Source organism: Ctenopharyngodon idella, chromosome 6, assembly GCF_019924925.1.
Source record: "Ctenopharyngodon idella isolate HZGC_01 chromosome 6, HZGC01, whole genome shotgun sequence".
Classification (NCBI taxonomy): domain Eukaryota; kingdom Metazoa; phylum Chordata; class Actinopteri; order Cypriniformes; family Xenocyprididae; genus Ctenopharyngodon; species Ctenopharyngodon idella.
This window is the reverse complement of record NC_067225.1, coordinates 6,191,943-6,213,099: the sequence shown is the minus strand read 5'-3', so window position 1 is coordinate 6,213,099 and position 21,157 is coordinate 6,191,943. Positions and strand designations below refer to the sequence as shown.

The following is a 21,157-nucleotide window of genomic DNA, read 5'->3' as shown; positions in this document are numbered from 1 at the left end:
GATGGACACGAACAAAAGCCAATTACTGGAGCTCAGTACAGAAACACATTTTTACTCAATAATTAGAGATGGACAGAGAAAAAGAAATGTGCAGTCTCATGGAAATACTGTACATTAATCCGTAAATGAGTTGATTTTTGCTAAAAAATATTTGATACAGTTATTTTAATTTTGTCAAGGTGGTTTTCTTGAATCAATCAATTTACAGATTTGTATGTACACTTCTTATAAATGTCTTTACTGTCACTTTTGATCAATTTATTGTGTCTTTAATGTATAAAACTGATCAACTGTTCATTCGCTGTCATTCTCTAAGGGCTGATTCAGAAGAAGCGGGTCAAAAGGAGAAGTTGGTGATCTCAGAGGACTGTGAGCTGGTCACAGTGGTTGACGTCTATCCGGGTCGTCTTGAGCTCACCACACAACACATCTACTTCTATGACAGCAGCGCAGAGAAAGAGGAAGGTGAGGAAAATGCAGTGTGAAGGTCAAAGGTCATGTATGTGAGGAAACAGATGATATTGATGTTCTCTATTTTCAGGTGTAGGTCAAGACTTTAAATGGCCTCTGTCTCAGATCAGAGAGATCCATCTGCGCAGATACAACCTCCGACGCTCAGCGTTAGAGATCTTTCTCATCGACCAGACCAACTACTTCCTGAACTTCAAGAAGGAGGTCAGAAATCTTTCAAGTCATCATGAAACAGGAAGTTGCGATAATCTTTTCTTCCCTATTGGGATTTGTATCCAGGTGAAAAAATGTTGGGTGGGTCTTGATTTTGTCCTTGGGGAATTGATTGGATGGTTGTGGTTTGCTATTGGTCGATCTCATGTCATGTGACTGACAGGTTGCCCCGCCCTCGCGCCAGTAAACGTCAGAGAAGAGATGTCGCTGCAAGAGGGAGGGGAAGCTATTTTGAATTTTAAAAAATTGCACATAATTTAAAAAAAAAATATGATGCGCATGGATAAATCATTTATAATTAACACTGCAATATTCCATAAAAAATGTCAATTTTGATTTCATGGTGACTTTAAGCATGTCTCATCATATTTCTCTCTTTCCTATGTGATGAATGAATGTAATGTTGCATGCAAATGTTTAAAACTGTTTTATAATGAGCTGTTTTATAATTGTTTTAAACACTCATTGGGTCTCATTCACTAATAATTGTGTGAATTATTTGTACTTTTGCACACAGGAGAACTTCTATTTTTCACCTAATTCACAACATGTGCACATGAATTTGTTCTTAACCTCATTGTGATACAGTATTAATGAATTTGTAGTATTCTAAATGAGCGGCCGCTTGCCCAAGGTTAGTAATTTGCATAAAATATATATAATGGCTGTCCTCACAAGCCTTTTGTTGCTCTCAGCAAACATATGACAATCTCTAAAAATTAAATGCCATCCTCAAAACCAGTTCAAACACACAAAAAAACACCTTTGTACAGAACCAGATTACAGATCTCTCATTAACCAGCTGTACATATCCACGTTTTGTGCAGAGAAACCTGATCTCCAGCTATGTCGAGCTATAACAAAAATATCTATGTATAAAAGTATGTGATTTTTGCATACATGTTCCTACATTTTTTTCATAAAATTTAAATACATTTTTGTACGAAAGAATCACGATTTGTTTGTGAAAATGTTCATATGCAGATTTCATGAATAAGTGAATAAGACCCATTGTTTTTTGTCAACTTTCCCACCTTCTTTTATTCAGTCTCTCGTAATTGGTTGTTTCTGGGTTTGATTGACAGGTGCGTAATAAAGTGTACAGTCGGATGCTGCTGCTGCGTTCTCTCTCTCTTCATGCTACTCACTCACCGCAGGAGCTGTTGAAAGCTTCTGGACTCACACAGGTCACTGCAGACGTATGAAGCACACTCAGTTTAGGGATTTAATGTAGTATACTGTATGGTACTTTCACTGATATACAACACTGAAGGTTTAGAGCTGATTAAGGACTGACTTTTGCTTCTCTCTGTCATCAGAAATGGGTGAACAGGGAGATCTCAAACTTTGACTACCTGATGCAGTTGAACACCATAGCAGGAAGGACATATAATGATCTGGCTCAGTATCCTGTGGTGAGTGACATTTACACACTCACTCTGGATTCTGTTTGAACTGCAGTATGGTCACACATCAGTGTTTTTTCATTACCTAAATGATCTTAAATGGTGTTTTAGTTCCCCTGGATCCTGTCGGATTATACGTCAGAGGAGCTGGATCTGTCCGATCCCCGGGTGTTCAGAGATCTCTCCAAACCTGTGGCCGTGCTGAACGAGAGGAATGCCAAAGCTGTCAGAGAAAAGTGTGTTTCTGTCTTACATTTATGCCTTTGTCTTGTTCTCTCAGTCTTTACAGATCATATTTACTAAGATAGAAGTCTCAGTGTTCACTGCAGTTTGCCCTGTTTAATCTATTATGCTGTTACAAACCAGTGTATGTACCAATGTATATACTATTATAGTAATATGCTGTAAGTACTTATTAATATTTTTTATTTTATATATATTTTAAGTTTACATTTTCATCTAATATTTATATTTTATTTCAGCTTTATTTCAATTAACGAATATTATTTGTAATAGTACAGTTAGTTTTAGTTAACAATAACAACACTGTTCCAAACCCTAGTAAGATGCCTACCTAGGCAACATTTTTAGTTATCGATTGTATGGTCCCGCTCTGAATGCTTTACCAAATAGTAGGCTGCAAAATTTTAGTTTTAATAAATATCTTCTTTTGGTCAAATTTAGCAGCTTGTATCCTTCACAGATAATGCAATCCCAGAATGCATTGTGAGGAATATGAAACATTTTATTTCAGATAAAGGTTGAATCTTGATTATAAGCTAACATGGTTTTTGTTTCAATAAAAGGTTCAATAACTTCTAGTTGAAAATACATTATTTCATATTTTCATATTTGTTCATATTTGCGTGTGTCATTAGCTTAGCAGCATGCTAACTGTAAACTATTGGAATCAACTTTAAGCATCAAGTCTCTTACAGTGTTATTTTAGTAGTATTTATTAATATTTTACATTAGCTTATATTTTAATATTTTTTTATTTCATATTTTCGATTTTAGTAGAAGTTTTAGTAATTTTGTTGTGCTGTTTTGTTTTTATATTTTTTATATTTTTATTTAGCTTTAATTTATTTTAGTTTTAGTAATTTTATACTTCAAATTTTTTTAAGTTTAACTTTTTAGTCTAAGATTTATATTTTATTTCAGCTTCATTTCGGTTACCAAAAACAATGTTTTCATTGTCTTAGTGTTAGTTGTAGTTTTAACTGTAAAACACTGGTCTCTTATAGGTTCCTTTTCAGTTGTAGGGTGCTTGTTTAGAAGGAAGTTTCCGACAGTGAAGCAGCTCACTAGGCTTTGGAAAAGAGCAAATGTTTTAAAAGTTGATTTTGTGACAGCAATAAATGCAATTGATAAATGTGGTTGTAAATGATCTGCAGATATGAGAGTTTTGAAGACCCCACGGGCACCATAGACCGTTTCCACTACGGCACACACTACTCGAACGCCGCCGGAGTCATGCATTATCTCATCAGAGTAGAACCCTTCACATCCCTGCACATCCAGCTGCAGAGCGGCAGGTAATGCTTATCTGCTTTCACTTCCTTTTGCCTTTTTATTCTTTGTCAGTGTTTTTGTTTCCGTTCTATTGTGTCTTTTGTCAACCAAATTGCAACTATCTTCTGTATGCTGTGAAAAGAAAAAGAAAAAGGTCACTGAAGTGAAATTCATTTAAAGGCCTTGTATTCTAAGATCTTCCCTGAAGTCCACTTACAGTAAACTGTTAATCAAGTTTTCTTGCACTAAAATCAGGATTGTTTTAGTTTCTCATGACCATTTTCCACTCTCACTCTCTGATCCTTAGAATTAAACAGTCTGTTTTTGCTACTGTACCTTTAAGATTGACCTCTGTTATGATTGACTATTGATTGATTTATATTTAAACATGGGCAGTCATATGTAAATGTGTTTATGGTTTTCAAAACATACCTTCGCAAAATCCTGTTTTCCATTAAATGAATAAAGTTGATCTGTTGTTGGTCTGACTGTCTGTGGCAGGTTTGACTGTGCTGACCGTCAGTTTCACTCCATTCCTGCTACCTGGCAGACCCTCATGGACAATCCCAATGATGTCAAAGAGCTCATCCCAGAATTCTTTTACTTCCCGGAGTTCTTGGAGAACCAGAATGGTGAGCAGAAGCAGCAGAGTAAATGTTTACACCTGGTATTAAGATGCATTTTGGTCGATCGAATCACAGGTGGACGACGCTAAATACAGATGTAAACGGAGTCTAAAACGTTTTGAGCTTGTCCACTTTCAGCCACTTCCAGAGGTAGTCGAAAACGCATTAGAACGGATTGCTTTCATAGTGTAAATGCTCATGTGATCGAATGCGTTCGAACAGCCACAAAAGACCACCTACGTTCCGCCTATACTGACTTTACGTATAAACATTATGGGAAGCGTGCTAGCCAGACAAGATTAAAACTTTGTCGGCTGAAGACCCAAGTTTGGTTTGAAGACGAAAAATGTACCAAGCACAATGTTCTCTGACCAATCTTGATTTCTAACACACTCTCACAGTGTTCGGCATGGTCTTGCGGGTGTCAGAGCATAAACGAAAGCTGCCGCTCTCCGTGTGTTTTTCCGTTGTCTCCGTGCGTGTTCATATGTAAATTGCACAAGCTTATTTCATCCATTAGATTGAAAGATCTGAAAAAACCCATACATTTACCCACCCATAGACCCTCCCCTCAAAGAAGTCAGGACTGAAGTGGTTGAAAGTGGACAAAAGAGACAGATTAAAACACCAGGTGTAAACGGGAATGTGTCGCCCTCATCTACTTGTGATACGATCGAACAAAATGCATCTTAATACCAGGTGGAAACAGGGCCTCAGAGAAGCTTCTAGTTAAGAATTGCAAAAACTCTCTTCCAAACACTTTCTTCCATTTATTCCAATACATATTTGCGTCTCAAAACCACAAAATTGGTTGTGCTAGTGTTGCCAGTTAAGCTGGAATAGAAGAAAGCGTTTAAACCCTCCTGTTGTTAAACAACTGGGTACAACTTTTCTGTTTCCATTGTTTTCCATGCAATTTACCAAAAACTGACAGTATGAAAAAACACTGAAGATTCATGTAAACGTGTCAGTATGACCCCAACACAAAATTTGCACAGCCTTTCCACAACACATCTACATGTTGAAAATTTGCATATACATTTACGACAAAAATTCAAGAAGAAATAAATAGTTTAAACCAATGTTTGAAGCAGTTTGAAAATTGAATGCAGATCAATTTAGAATAAAAATGTTACTTCACTTTTAAAAATTAACCAACAAAGTGTCATGTTTCCCTTCTATTCAAACTCCATTTTATCGTATCATCTTGCTCTCTCTCTCTCATTTTAGGATTTGACCTGGGTCGCTTGCAGATCTCTAAAGAGAGGGTAAATGATGTCATCCTACCTAAATGGGCCAAATCCCCTGAGGATTTCATCTACAAGCACCGCAAAGCCCTGGTGAGCCCATTTCTGATGACCTCATCACAACTCTTCCCCACTAACCTCAATAGAGAGCCTCCAGGGTGGGATGTGTAATTAAATACGGCCCTCTCTTAGTATCTGTTTCTCTCTTCTTCTCAATTCCTTTGCCACTTCTGTCCTATTAAAGCATGAAGCAGTGAGAAATGGCTTCGTGAAAGGTTGCAAAACTAGAATGACAAAAGAGTCTTTCCCAGTCACCTCCTGGCAGATTCCTCTCATAATGGCTGATGGCCTCAGGTCTATCCTTAGAGAAATGTTGGTTTGGACGTTTTCTTGATGTGGATGTTGTGTGTCTCTGCTCAGGAATCAGAGTATGTGTCGGCCCATCTGCATGAATGGATTGATCTGATCTTTGGCTATAAACAGAGGGGCCCAGCTGCAGTGGAGGCCCTTAATGTCTTCTATTACTGCACATATGAAGGTATGAAGTCCTTCATACAGCTAAACATACAAGTCTGGATGTGGATAATATCCTTTGCTACCAATTCTTAAATAAGATTCAGTACATTTATATGGACAACAATATTCCGATATTAACCCGATTAAGGCAATACTCTGATTAAGAAACTACCATGTAAACAGCGATTTCTTTTTACGTTAATCTGGCTAAAGTCATACTCAAAGTAAACACAAATCGAATTAAGATATGTGGAGTATTCCTATTTTAGTCGCATTATCGAAGTGCATTATAGACATGTACACACCTTAATCACACTGTTAACGTTGTGTGGGGATTTTGGACGTCATGTGGGGAACATTGGATGGCGTGGCATGAGGATGTTATGACGTGCCATTAACCGATCTATGTTCTATAACATGTAAAACGGGAATATTCTAAAAGCAACTCATGTAAACACCTTAATCAGAATATTGTCTTATTCAGAATAAGGTCAATAATTAGATTACTGCTGTCCATGTAGACATAGCCATTGACCGATTATGCTTAATAAGCCGACAACGCGTGTGGTCATGCTAAACTGTTTCCTTTTATCGTCGAAAGGACATAAATGGCTTAAGAATAAACCGATCGACAGAGCTAGATTTTTGCCCATTACCCTAATTTTACCCAGCATGTAAACACCTTAACCTGCATTCTGTCGGCTTATTGAAGTGGGTATGTGTGATATGTGAGAGGAAAGCGTCCTTATACAGCAGATTTAAGCGCATCCAGCCACAGCGAGTGTTTCGCACCAGGGGAGGAGAAATATATCGCAAACTCTGACGTTTTCTTGACCCAAGAAATAGAAAAAATGTGTTCTCATCTCGTGCAGCCGAAGGACAAGTGGTACAATTTTAGAAACTTCAAATATGAGAGAAGAATGAGTCTGTGCAAGTTTTCCGCTGACATTTTGACATTTAACATTACAACTCACATAAAAATCAGAATACAGTGAAAAACATGGATGCATATGTTTTGAAGTCACCACCGGGGAATAACCTGTTTTTTAATACAGTCTTGTAAACGTGGTTTACTTACTTTGCCAGCTTATTGATTTGCATGTAAACCAGTAAATCTGGTTATTTCAATAAACTGATTTTTGGTAGTTATCAGCGTATTGGTGTGCATGTAAACGTGCTTATTAACTATTAACTGTGGCATTTTAGTGGATATGTTGTCATTTTATTTTATGATAGACTTAATGTTATTGCAGCTACAGCATATTAAATTTGTTTAAACAGTCATTTCCACTGCAAAAACATTTTTTTTAATAGAAACCATATTGCATTGATCTAGCCATGATAATAAGGCAAAATTTAAGTACAAATACCACAATTGCTGTGCCAGAACGATGTCGACAAATATTGTAGATCTATAAATGATGTCCTTTAAACCAGTGCTGTTATTGTTAATTAAAACTAAAACTGTAAGAAACTATTAGAAATTAGAAACAGAAATCGTTTTTGTTAATTGAGAAAAAAAATATATATATATAAAAAAAAAAAGGCTGACATAAAATCTAAATATTAAATGAAAAACTTTAACTTTAAATTAGAAATGTTGCTTTGGCAACTAACTGAAATAAAAGTTGAAGTACTAAAACTAAATCTGATATAAAAACAAATAAAAGCTAAAAAGAAATATTTAAAAAATAATAAAAAAATACCCAAACTCATAACAAAGTTACAAAACAATAACTGAAAAAAATGAAAACTGAGAATATAAAAATAAAAGCTAATTCCTAATATTAATAAATACTATGATACCACATAAATAATACTAAAATAACACTGCATTGAGCTGTGCTGGTTTCTTTTTGGTCTCTTTCTGGTCTCTTTCTTCTCACATAATGAAATAAGTTCAACATATATCAATATTTTATGAACGCTTATTAATTAATTTAATTATTTGGTAAGCGGCCATGTAATAACCAAAATAATGTATTCTCAGCCTGTCATTTTCACAAAAATAAAGCCCTTTAGAGTTAAATAAAATTGTTCTTTTCACAACAGGGTCCTGATCAACCTGTTGGTGTCTATTTTGCAATAATGACTGCAAATGATCACTTATGTTTATAGTGCAAATATAATTAATATAGTGCAACATTTAAATGCAGCAAAATGAGACTCTCTGGTTGCTTTAGGGGCTGTTGATCTGGACGCCATCACAGACGAGAAGGAGAGGAAAGCTTTAGAAGGCATGATCAGTAACTTTGGACAGACACCATGCCAGTTACTGAAGGTACGACACTCTGATGCTTCTAACATGCAAACAGTGTTATTAGAAGCTCAAGTGGAGATCAGAACATATATCATGCAAGATCTTTTGATGACAGAATTTTCATTTTTGATTGTTAAATGCATAGCGTTAGTGTACAGATGACATAAACATGACAGAGTATTTGTTGGTTTGTAAGATTCTCTGTGTTAATGTGTATTCAGGAACCCCATCCCGTGCGTCTCTCTCTGGAGGAGCTGGAGAAGAAGAGAACTCGTTTGGACTCCAGCCCTCTCAACATTTTTGAGCACCTCACTGAACTCAAATCGTTTTTCATTGAGGTGACTGAATTAACAGTCCTTTATTTATGTGTTGTTCTATTGAGTGACAGCTGTGGACTGATGGAGTTTCATCTCTGTGTTTTAGGGCATCAGTGATAATGTGCCGCTGGTTAAAGCTGTTGTCCCTAAGAACCAATCACATTCATTTATCTCGCAGGGGAGTCCAGATACTCTGGTAAGTCTGGGCTTCATTAGCCACGTCTTACAGACTGGTTTAAAGACACATAACATATACATATATACAGTCAAACCAAAAATTATTCAGACATTTTTGATATTTTTGATATATTTTTACTAGTGGGTGCAGGACACTAGTTCATTTATGTAAGTGAGGATAGCAAAATAAAGTAAACTGTGACATACAGTGGACTACCAGTAAATTTTGGTTCAACTGTGTGTGTGTGTATATATATATATATATATATATATATATATATATATATATATATATATATATATATATATATATATATATATATATATATATATATATATATATATATATATATATATATATATATATATATACAATTAAACCAAAATGTATTCAGACACCTTGAACACTTCATTCATTAATACAGTTTATTCACTATAGTTTAAAAAAATGGTAATAAAATATGACAAGATCTCAGAGTGAAACTGTCAGAAATAATCTTAATTATGTAAGGTAACACTTAAGCAAAACATGGTCAGGTCAAAGTGCCCAAATTTTGGTCCCACATTTTTATCAATTTTACTATTAGCCCACTGTATGAAGAACTGTTGGGTATAATATGTCAGTTTACTTTTATTTTGCTATCCTCACTTAATAAATGAACAATAGTGTCCTGCACCCACTAGTAAAAAATATAAAAAAAATATATCTGGTGTCTGAATAATTTTTGGTTTGACTGTGTGTGTGTGTGTGTATATTTGTGTGTGTGTGTGTGTGTGTATATATATATATATATATATATATATATAAAACTTAATTTTAATGCAATTATTTAAATAATTACAATTATTTGAGTTTATATATTAAGTGAAATAATGTACTGTCTTGGTCCTGATCACCCTAACATACTTTTTTTTTATTTATTTTTTTTATTAAATCTCCCTGTCTTATTGTGGACAATTTATTAATGCACATTTTAATAAAATATATAAATATTAAAATTAAATTAAAATGTATAATAAAAAGTTTTTAGTCAGTGATTTAATATGTTTTATATTTATATAAATATTATTATTTTATATAATTTTCTATGTACTGTTGGAGTCCTGGTCACCCTAACAGTGTTTGTTAATAACAATAATGGCCATCATGACTGTACATAATCCCTAAATTATAAATAAATGCATTGCAAATACATTCCACATTGTCTTTGATGCCCTCTAAGGTTTCTGGTTATTATGAAATGTTTGATACTCTCATAAATAATGTGTATTTGGTTCATCAAGGTAACGCTGAGCCACAACTGCTTGATGGGAACTCATGGCTGGCTGCCCTATGACAAGAACATATCCAACTATTTTACCTTCATCAAAGACCCCACCGTAGCCAGTCCAAAGTTAGTCTCTCTGACGGTTAATGTCTCACATCCTGTTTGTAGCTGCCCTGCACTTCCTTTAAAATAAACGACACATCAACAGGCACACTCTTTGTCTCTCTGTAGGACTCAGAGGTTTCTATCAGGGCCGTTCTCTCCAGGGGTTGAAGTCACAGCTCATCTGTTTGTTGTGTCTCATGATGGGAAGTTGCTCTTCAGTGGAGGCCACTGGGACAACAGCCTGAGAGTGACATCACTTGTCAAGGGCAAAACAGTCGGGCAACATATCCGCCACATGGGTAATGGAAACTCTCTCTGCTTCTCTTGACCTTCCTCTTCTTCCCTCTTTCTTTCTGCCTGTCTTTGTTTTTATCTCATAAATAGACATATCCAGATTGTATGTTCTCACTTTAACCTTGAGTTGCAGGAAACAGTTCTGCTAACTTGGGCATGTTTGTGTCTATATCTCGACAGACATCATAACGTGCCTGGCCACAGATCACTTTGGGATTCACCTGATCTCTGGCTCCAGAGACACCACCTGTATGGTGTGGCAGGTGCTACAGCAGGTGCGTTTTGTTCTCTTGGAAAACACACCTGTTCAGTCGTCTTCACATGACTTCCTTTAGGTGGTTCATTCCTAAATAGGAAATACATTTTCATTCCCCATCCATCCCCAATCATGTGTCTTTAATGTATAAAATAATACACTACTGTTTAAAAGAACAAAAAAAAAGATTTTTTTAAAGAAGTCAACGGAGGCTGCATTTAATTGATCAAAAATACAGTAAAAACAGTAATGTAAAATATTACAATTCAAAACAACTGTTTTCTATATTAATATATTTTAAAATGTAATTTATTCCTGTGATGCAAAGCTGCATCAAATTTTCAGCATCATTACTCCAGTCTTCAGCGTCACATGATCTATCAGTAAATCATTCTAATATGCTGATTTGCTGCTCAGGAAACATTTCTGATTATCAATGTTGAAAACATTTGTGCTGCTTCATATTTTAGTGGAAAAAAAATAATAATAGTTTGAGTGGATGTTGCAATGATGTTTCTTATAGCAAGACGGAGTTTCTTCCTTTTTCCTTTATCTAATTGAAAAGTTTCACACACAACATTCTCAGGAATTTTCTTTTAATCTGTAATGTTCTTTTGAAAACTGCTTGCTTACTTGTGATAAATAAAATAATGAATAACATTTTTTGTTTTCTGCTCATATAAAGAAGAGGTTTGAGTTTCTACTGCAGTGTTGGGACTGTGTTTAACTTGGTGTGTGTGTGTGTGTGTGTGTGTGTGTGTGTGTGTGTGTGTGTGTGTGTGTGTGCGTGTGTGTGCGTGTGTGCGTGTGTGTGTGTGTGTGTGTGTGTGTGTGTCTGTAGGGAGGTGCTCCAGTGGGTCTGTCCTCTAAGCCAGTGCAGGTATTATACGGACACACAGATGAAGTTGTGAGTGTGTCTATCAGTACAGAGCTGGATATGGCGGTGTCTGGATCACGGGTGAGAGTCCTCTCTTCACACAGTCACTCAAAAACACTTGTTGTGTCCCAATTCACCTACTTATACTACACCCTAAAAGTATGTACTGTTTTTGTAAAGAAAAAGTATATACTTTTGAGTGTGTAGCAGAAGAGCAGGCAAGCTTTGGGACATACTACTAATCGCTCTGTTGGTTAATTATGTGAATCCTGTCACCGTTTAAAATGCCCTGTCAATCATCTTGTCACAGTTAAAATCCTACACATTAAGTTAATTTAATTCCCTACCATATCGGAGAGAAATGCAGTAGCACGTTGATCTGCAAGTCGTGTGTCTTTCCAGCTGAGACTTTCCTCATGTGTTTGAATAATGATGCATTTGCAGATTAAATAAAATGTGGATACAATTGAATAAATATTTTTTCGTCAGGTTAGATACTGATTATTACTCATGAGTCAAACTCCTTTCTACTTAACCGTCAGTCTCGCACATCCGCCATGTTTGTAGTTTTTAAACCTTTTTTATTCTTGTTTGTAGTTCTAATTTAATCTTCGTCCAATGCGCAATGGGTTGTGGCGAATATTAGCCATTAGAGTGTGCACGGATCTGCACTTTAGATTCTAACCGGAAATGGACCAAACGGGCATCAATGGAATACTCATTTCAACATACTATGATTTGAGACACGCTAATTCTAATTTCGAATAGTATTTAGGATGGAATTGGGATGCAGTGACTGTTCACTTCTCACACCTATTCAGGATTCAGCAACCTAACAGTGGCATTGTGTTAACCAATCATCATAGAGCTAATTTACATATAGAATTCTTAAAAGTACTGCCGTAAAACCATCCAAAGTGTCTGAAAAATGATCAGATTTTTTTGGCGGATTTAAAGGATGAAAAGAAGTAGAACCATAAAAACTTATGCATTTGTGTGTCACAGGATGGAACAGTGATGATTCACACTGTTCGGAGGGGTCAGTACATGCGCTGTCTACGGCCGCCATGTGAGAGCTCTCTGCCCATGTCCATCATGCACCTGGCGGTGTCCTGGGAGGGACATCTAGTGGTGCACACCTGCATAGAGGGCAAAGCCACGCTGAAGGTATCAAACACAATTCAGTTCCTCTTCTCCCTGCACATATTTTTATGCCCATGTAAACCGATCCTCTTTGTGTTTCATGTTTGCAGGATAAGAATGCTCTGCACCTGTACTCTGTGAACGGGAAGCACCTGTGCAGCACTCCTCTGAAGGAGCAGGTGACAGACATGTGTGTTTCAGGAGAACATGTGGTCATCGGCAGCGAGCAAGGTTTCCTGTCTGTCAGAGATCTGTACAGGTAAACATAAACAAGCATCAGCTTTCTAAAACCAAGCAATTTCAGCAGTTAAATTCCTTGAAGCCAGAAGTGGCTCTTGAGTGTCATTAGGGCTGTCACTAATGATTCTTTTTGTAATCAAGTAGTCAGTTGATTGTTTTGACGATTAATCGAGTAATCGGATATTTTTTGTGTTAATAAAAATAGACCTAAGCAAAATACCTGAGCCTTTAAAATGACTTAAAATACATAATACCAATGAGGCAATAATATTTGGTTCAAATAAAGTGTCAAAAGCAAGAAATCACATGGTTTTGTAGAACAACACTGTTAAAATACATAATATACACATAATATAAACAATCATCTTATGTACATTATGTATTATAACAAATGCCTGCAGAGGGCGCCGACGGCCTGGTGGTGTTACACTTTAGAGCAGATCAAATACTTGTTTAATATCGGCCAAACGACATTTATTTCAAATGTTTACTTAATCTTTAATATTTGGCTACTTCTTTATGATGGAAATGCTTCAGCCACTGTAATTTTTTGAAAAAGAATATGCGGACATCAAAACATGCTAACTCAGAGCGAGGGTTTAAACTTTTATTTTGAAATCGCGATGATATTTAGAAACATATTGATGTATTCTCCTGTGTTGGCGTAGGTTTATAAATGATGTACCTTACAAATCTGATGAAAAGTGCACATTGCGTTCCAAGATGAACGTTATAAGCAACTCAAACTCACAGCATATGCAGAGATGGAGTTTGAGACATGCCCCACGCATGTAAATGATAAAGCCCTGAGTATAAGTTACTTCGTTTTTTACAGTCGAATGTAACTCAAAGTATATATATTAAACTGACCAGGCATATATTTATAGCACTATGGTATAGTATGGCTTTTAAATGGTTTATCATGCAGCCTTATAAAACAGTCTAAAAATGCGGTTCATGGATTCTCATCTGTGGAATGCACAACTTCTGGTATTTTTCCCGGTTACTTGACATTGACATAAATTGCAATCGAGGATTTTTTAAAATCGAATTTAATTGACAAATTTAATTTAATTGTCGCCATTACCATTTTTGCCTGGCGAATGATAAAATGTTTGAAAAAAGACTCTTGCAATGCCGGATGTATCCGAGTTATATCTAGAGAGCAGATTATCAGATGTGGGGCTTTTTTGACTTAGAGTGCAACAGTGCCCACATACTTATTAGTGGCCTTAATGCAGTATTTTTTCCATTCATTTTCCCATTGGGATTTAAAAAAAGTCTTTATTAAAGAGTTGAACCAAAGGCATGAACCAAACCAAACAGCTACGAGGTGAATCATGACATAAACAGATTTGAAGATTAGAAAAGTATTTGAAAATCAAACAAAAAAAAGACAGAGGTATAAGACTGTGTACTTAATGGAAAGTCCACTGTTAAACTAGCTATAGTAATGCAGATGGATGGTTTTAAAGGGTTAGTTCACCCAAAAATTAAATTTCTGTCATTAATTACTCACCCTCATGTTGTTCTAAACCTGTAAGACCTTCGTTCATCTTCAGAACACAAATTAAGATATTTCGGATGAAATCCGAGGGTTTCTGAAGTACACATAGTAACGTCATTGCACCTTTTGAGGTCCAGAAAGGTATTAAAGACATCGTTAAAATAGTCCATGTGACTACAGTGGTTCAACCTTAATGTTATGAAGCGACGAGAATACTTTTTGTGTGCAAAAACAAAACAAAAATAATGACTTTATTTTACAATTTGAACTATTGTCATATGCAGTTGATGCAGAACTAACCCTTTGACAAAAGCATATACCACCGATTTACAACCTTCTAGCTCACAGTAGATCTGTATTTAACGGTTTATAAGTTCATTAAAAATCATTTCCCCTATGGAGAAGATGAATGGGATTTTTACTTGTCTGTTGCATTAACTGCTCAGAATGCCCTAGCAACACACAAAGTCCCTAGCGACTACATTGCAATGGCCTGGCAACCAATCACAACACTCTATCATTCTTATTGTTGTTTTATGATTGTCATTAGATTGTAAGCATGCTATTTTTAACATGATCATAAAACGCCCTTTCTCCTGCTTACAATGGCAGCTTGACTCTGTGCGTGTCACCGATGGCGATGCGGGTGCCAATCCGGTGCGTGTCTGTGACCAAGGAACAATCTCATGTGCTGGTGGGACTCAATGATGGCAAGCTGATCGTGGTGGGCGTCGGGAAACCCGCGGAGGTAAAAAACTCCTTCAGGAACTACATCACCCAGAGGATGGAGGGCTCGCCTCTCATGAACACACTGCGGGTGCGATCGCCCGCACGCCTGCTGCATCTCAGAGACCAGAACACGTTCAGCCCTGACATCATCTGAGAGAAATACACACACTCACACACTTATCAGGTGTCAAGTTCAGATGCATTAAGTACGTTTACCTAGCTGTCTAAATGGGGACTACAAAATAATCTAAACCTAAAACAATGACCCCACCCCTAAAATAAAAAAAAATGCATTTTTAGCATAATTTACTTATTTATTATTATTATTTTTATTTATTATTTTTTTTAAAAACATGGCCAAAAGTAGTACTCAGATTTAGATAACATCTGAGGACATTTTTCATCAATTTCATCCACAAATTATCAGTCATTCACATATACAACACACACACACACACACACAAACAAGTTATCGTGAAAACATAACAGTGCATTGAAATGATTGCCAAGGATTTTTAACTTGAGCATTTGTTGTATAATCAGTAGTAATTGTGTATATGTAGTTTTTTATTAGCAGTTGGAGTTGTAACCTAACCAGAGATGATACTACTAACAATGCTAACAGTAGTAGTAATAATAAATACTCGTAGTGTCACGCTCATTTTAGAATAATTTTAAAACTGTGAAATCATTAGAGGAGGGTTTTGATGGGTTTTTTTTTCTTACTTTACAGAATTTTTTTTGTTTTTTGATGTGATTGAATGCGCAGGCATTCATGCCAAACACTGAAGCTATTTTTTTAACATTTCAAACAATGCAAAGTGTTCTCAAGGATTTCCTCTTAAATATCAGTATCAGCATTTGGGTTTCTACATTAGATGAATTCGTGTTTTGATTTGAGAATACAGCCCGAAACATACTCTACATCAGTACATAAACACAGGCGCTTCTCTCTACGTATGTTCACACATCAGTGATTTCCGAAATGAAATTCATAATTTAGAGCATGTACATTTGTCGTTCTCAGCAGTTCCACAAGGGGTGCTATAAATGACATTAATATGAACTGTCTTCTATGGTCACTTTTCTCATGGTGGAACAAGATTGTAGAGAATCTTTCTTAGCAAGTTAAAGTTAATCACACTTGACATTTATATCTATTTACTTGAATTATCACGCATCATTTGACGTTAACTCTATTGCCCCATTGATTTCTGAGTTTAGTTAAGGTGAAAGTAGTCTCGGCCTCAGGCAGAAAAATGGAAAACACTAGCTACGTTTACATGGACACCTTTTTTTTCAATCGGAATGAATTCATTCTGATTGATAAATCCGAACGTAGTGTTTACATGAACGCTAAATAAAGTCATCCGGTTGATGCATGCGTTTATATGTCACAAGCTTCAAATAAGAATTTATTTTTTTGACCTGTGCATACTGCATGAATATACAGTTTCCCACTGTTTGCACATACTATTCTCCTACATTGCTTTTTTTCCCTTTGTTTTAAAGAGCAGACTTAATATTTATCTATTTCGGGTCCTAATTAGGAGACGACGAGCACATGAACAGTTGTGCCATGCTGCTTATATTTATCAAGCAGTAAAAACACTCATTCCTGCGCCCAAAACAAGGCGTCTGTGGATGAGAGTTCGAAATAAGGACTGGTGGGACGTTGTCCTGCTCTACTTCACAGACGATGAGTAGAAGAAAAATTAGTTTTTGACACGTCATACAACAACAGCTCGTTCCTAGCGTCATATGTCATTGCGCCATTTCTACGCCATTGCACGTTAGTGTTGTCACGATACCAAAATAATGACTTCGATACGATATCTGACGAAATTCCTTGATACCATTACAACAGCAAACTAAAACAGTAAAAGTAATTCAATATTATGACAGAACTTAAAATGAATTTTTATATATATATTAAAAAAAAAAACTCACTGTACCGGCGTGTTCCTGCCCTGCTTTTTGACCGTTTCCTCCCCTTTATTTAATAAATAATAATAATTACATGCCACAGTATATGGCATCTTACAGAGATGTTTGCAACAATCACATTATCAATCATGTTAACATTCGCCAAACTTTCACAGTTCTGAAAAGGTTGGGATAGGGCTGGGTGATATGACCAAAATCTTATTTCATGATACGAGTATTTTAAACGTAATTTTATAATCAAAATATAGTTATTTAATTTTATTCAAAATGAATTTTTATTATTTTTTTATCAAAAATAAGCAATGCAAATTACAAACAATATGACAAATACTATATAAGAAAGATACAAATGAAAGTATGAATAAAATGAATTTTTTCACTTTATTTTTATTAGGGTCCATGTAAAGACAGCTACTGATTCAATTTGCCAGTTTCAATCTGCCGTTTATTTAGCATGTGCAACAGGACCATGCACTTCACAAAGCATTTCCATGTGTTTTGCGTACTTGCGTAGAGTATGTTTCTGGCCTAAGATCAGTTCAGACTTCGGGTTTGTATACATACATACATAGTCAATACATACAATTATCATTTACTTATCTCATCTTTTTTGAGTTACCTCACTTGAAATGTACCTTTTGATTTAACCTCAAAGTGAATCCAACACAGATGATCTCACATGCACTCATCAATCATATTTTTTTCCCACTGTTCACCTCCTCTTTCCTTTTATCCTTCACTGCCCTCTCCTTTCCTCTCCTCTCCTCTCCGCTCCTCAGATGCGTTCTGGCCAGATTACGAGGAAACTCTGGGGCTCCAGTAAGCGTCTCACTCAGATCTCGTCTGGAGAAACAGAGTATCACACCCAAGAGCAGCCCTGACCCCGCCCCCTAAATCACAGCCTTCCTGCCTGATTGGCCCACTGCCCTGTCAATCACCCAAATCCATTGTTTCAGTTTGAAGGATGGCTCTCCTCTCTCTGAAACAATAAGAAGGACTTTTTTAGCACCTGTATGCAAATCTGTGTGTGTTGAGCCAAACGTATGCATGTTCCCTCGTACGTGTCGTATGTGTTGGTGTAAACGTGTAGTTGGACTGGTGCAGGCACCATCTAACTATATGTGTCTGAATTCTGTGAAAACCCTAATGTTGACCCTCGTGACCCCAACCTCTCTGTCTTTTTCCATCACACCCACTTATGTCCCACCCATTTTATGTTAATTATCATTACCACACAGTTATCAGCATCAGCATAATTACGACCATAGGGTTTTGTCTCTTCCATGTCTATGTTCGCATAAGCATTTTATGTGGTTTTGTAGTGCGTGTTAATTCATTCATTTAGTTTCAGTGGCCTTTCATAGGTGATCTTGGGTAAATTTTGGATGTATTTTTGATTGTTTTATCAGTGGACACAGGCATTATTTATTTGCACAGTCTTGCTTTCGCACAGACCTCGACATGTGGACGATAATTTACACCAGTATAATTCACAATACGTATGACGTATTTTGTTCCAATAGACCAACACATCATACACTGCTTCATTTTATAACAAAACTGACATGTGTGGAGTGCTAAGGTTGATTTATTATTATTATTATTTTTATTTTTTTTGCGTAACTGTTGAATGTTGTCATTCATTACTTGAATTGCGATGTAGTTATTTCAATGAAGAATACAAGATTTCATTTAAATGTCGTGGATGTACATGCAGTACTACAGTTTGATTTGTTGCATCTGCAGTTATTTTTTTGATAAAACACTACAAATAAAAAGTGGGAAAAGTTCGAAGGGCTTTGTGAGACATGACAACAGTAAGCAATACGGTTAATCTCTCTGATGAGGCTTATTGAAGCATTCCACTGGCTAATCGATGCTCCGCAGTCTTCCTAGTATCTAAACCGAGCACTACATAGGGGAGCGGGGGTACTTGTGTACCACGGGACAGCTAGAACCAATGCCGCTTGGATAGTCAGGTGAGACGCTGTTTCCCCTCCTCTTTTATATTTCTAAGCCATGCAGTCTTTGTTTACTATGCAGGTAAACTTCCAGGCCTTCTAGAGAATTCACAGTTACTGACTGACGCCTGAATTCTTGCTCCTCCATATGCAGTTTTTATTTCTTCACCGTAGGATGTGTGTACATGTGTACTTTTTTCCCTTACAAAAATGTACCATAGTAACCATAGTTTCTGGCAAAATGCCTCAGTTAATTATAGTCACAATTGTAAAACTATATTAAGTGTAAGATGCTTTTAGAAGCCTTTTACATTTGTTAATACCAAATTACGACATTTACATTGTGATAATAATGGTGGTACTTTGGTGGAAGCTATCTTTACCATAGTGTTTTTTTGAAAGGGCTTAGTTTGTGTTAATTCTTTTTTTTTTTTTCTACACTAATGTCTTTGAGTGACATTCATTCCTTTACTAAAGGACGGTTGTTTTAAAACGTATAAGTGATCAATAAAATGAAGATATTAATGAAGATACTAATACCAAAATGCAGACGTCTTTATCAGGATGTTTGTTTTGTTTGGTGTGTATTGTATGTTCTTCCATATGTATGCTTTAGTTTGCAATGGTGCTGAAGTTTAGATTTGAAGTCTAAATTGGGATGTTATGCTTGTTTTATTTTCTGTCACAAAGTGCTCCCTGCATCTGCTGGTTGCTCATATTAGTTATACCAAGATCGAAATTGATGCTATGATTTCTTTGCATTTATTCTTATTTAAATCCTGCTTTTGTTAGATTCTCAATGTCTTTTTTTTTTCCATTTTTTGTTTTTATTCACATATCTCTTTATATGTATGTGTTTTTCTTCGTTTAAACGAATGGAGTGCCTTTTTATTCTCTTTCACCATGGAAATTAGACTCCATGATCCAAACTCTATAGCATGACCTTTCATGACCCCTGTGGACAGCCAGACAAACTTCAGCAGTGACTCCTCTGTCATATCAGACCCGTGACTTACTGAGCTGCTTTTATTTTAGCCGTCACTAATGGATGTGTGTGTATATCTGTGCTTATTTATGAATCCAGTATGAAATGTACAGCATGAATTTTATTTCTGTCTATGAATTGTATTTTTCTTTTTTTGCACTTTCCAGGTACGACAAATTGTAAGAGATTGTTTTAAATGTCTCCTTGATCTGTACAGAGAAACTGCTTTGTTATACGTGAAGATTTATCATTAAAGTCCTGTTGAAAAGTCAGTGATGTTTTTTAAGCTGTTGTTCAACTGAATAATAGTTTTAATTAATAATTTAATAAAATACAATAACATTATTTATTGTGTAACCTTATAACATCGTTAGAATAAGTATCATTAGAGTCATAGTGGATCTTTACACTATCGTTTATTATTTCATTTATGAGTTACAGTAGCAAATCATTAGATTTTGTTTTCATGATTCATATATGACAAATATAGTGTGAAACAGGACTGTGCCTGCTATAAAAAACATTAAGAATTTATTTTATGTATGCATATTTAAAATAATACAGAAAAGAGTAGCCTAAAAAATAACATTAGAACAATACAGGGTTATGTCACAAAATGAAATAATTGATTATATTATAAAATAGATTATAAGGACAAGTGTTAGTATTACTCATACTCAAGTAGTTGTAATTAGATTTTTTTTAAATATCATAATTAGACTAGTTACTTTTTTTATTGATTACATGTTATTCTCACAATAGCAATAAATTAGGCCTAGGCCTATTCATAATTCATTGATTCTCCCTACTACTACTTTTTTATCTTTTAAATTTCCTTTCTAAAAATGCTCATTTACGTTTACAGAAATCATTTATCTTTTAAGTGTTTTCGCAACATTGCAACGGCTATCAACTACTGAAGAACACATTATTATTTGAATTATCACTCAGTGAGTCATTTAACCATGTTAGACTTTTGTCTTTCAAACACAACATGTACAAATTTACTTCATTTCATAATTACATTCAGAGGTTCCCTAACTTTTTTGTCAGCTGAACCTCTTTGACCCTAATATATTTACTTGAAGTTTACTTGA

At 35.6% G+C, this 21,157-nt stretch overlaps 1 protein-coding gene across 5 annotated transcripts in view; it reads left to right on the top strand.

The window, feature by feature from the left end:
- nbeal1 (neurobeachin-like 1) overlaps window positions 1-20,332 on the top strand; it is a 68,555-nt gene extending 48,223 nt beyond the window's left edge. For 2 of the 5 annotated variants that reach the window (XM_051896596.1, XM_051896594.1), the window contains 20 exons: window positions 317-465; window positions 542-675; window positions 1,770-1,871; window positions 2,004-2,099; window positions 2,202-2,326; window positions 3,488-3,628; window positions 4,107-4,237; window positions 5,462-5,571; window positions 5,899-6,016; window positions 8,178-8,275; window positions 8,476-8,592; window positions 8,678-8,767; window positions 10,033-10,142; window positions 10,248-10,420; window positions 10,596-10,690; window positions 11,513-11,629; window positions 12,554-12,715; window positions 12,802-12,950; window positions 15,051-15,186; window positions 17,894-20,332. In XM_051896596.1, coding sequence (XP_051752556.1) covers window positions 317-465; window positions 542-675; window positions 1,770-1,871; window positions 2,004-2,099; window positions 2,202-2,326; window positions 3,488-3,628; window positions 4,107-4,237; window positions 5,462-5,571; window positions 5,899-6,016; window positions 8,178-8,275; window positions 8,476-8,592; window positions 8,678-8,767; window positions 10,033-10,142; window positions 10,248-10,420; window positions 10,596-10,690; window positions 11,513-11,629; window positions 12,554-12,715; window positions 12,802-12,950; window positions 15,051-15,186; window positions 17,894-17,995 — 2,455 coding nt within the window. In that variant the 3' untranslated portion in view covers window positions 17,996-20,332. Of the gene's footprint in view, window positions 1-316; window positions 466-541; window positions 676-1,769; window positions 1,884-2,003; window positions 2,100-2,201; window positions 2,327-3,487; window positions 3,629-4,106; window positions 4,238-5,461; window positions 5,572-5,898; window positions 6,017-8,177; window positions 8,276-8,475; window positions 8,593-8,677; window positions 8,768-10,032; window positions 10,143-10,247; window positions 10,421-10,595; window positions 10,691-11,512; window positions 11,630-12,553; window positions 12,716-12,801; window positions 12,951-15,050; window positions 15,187-17,893 lie in introns of those variants that run through there. The other 3 variants (XM_051896595.1, XM_051896593.1, XR_007930573.1) reach the window with 2 other exon arrangements.
- The last annotated feature ends 825 nt before the right edge of the window (window positions 20,333-21,157 follow it).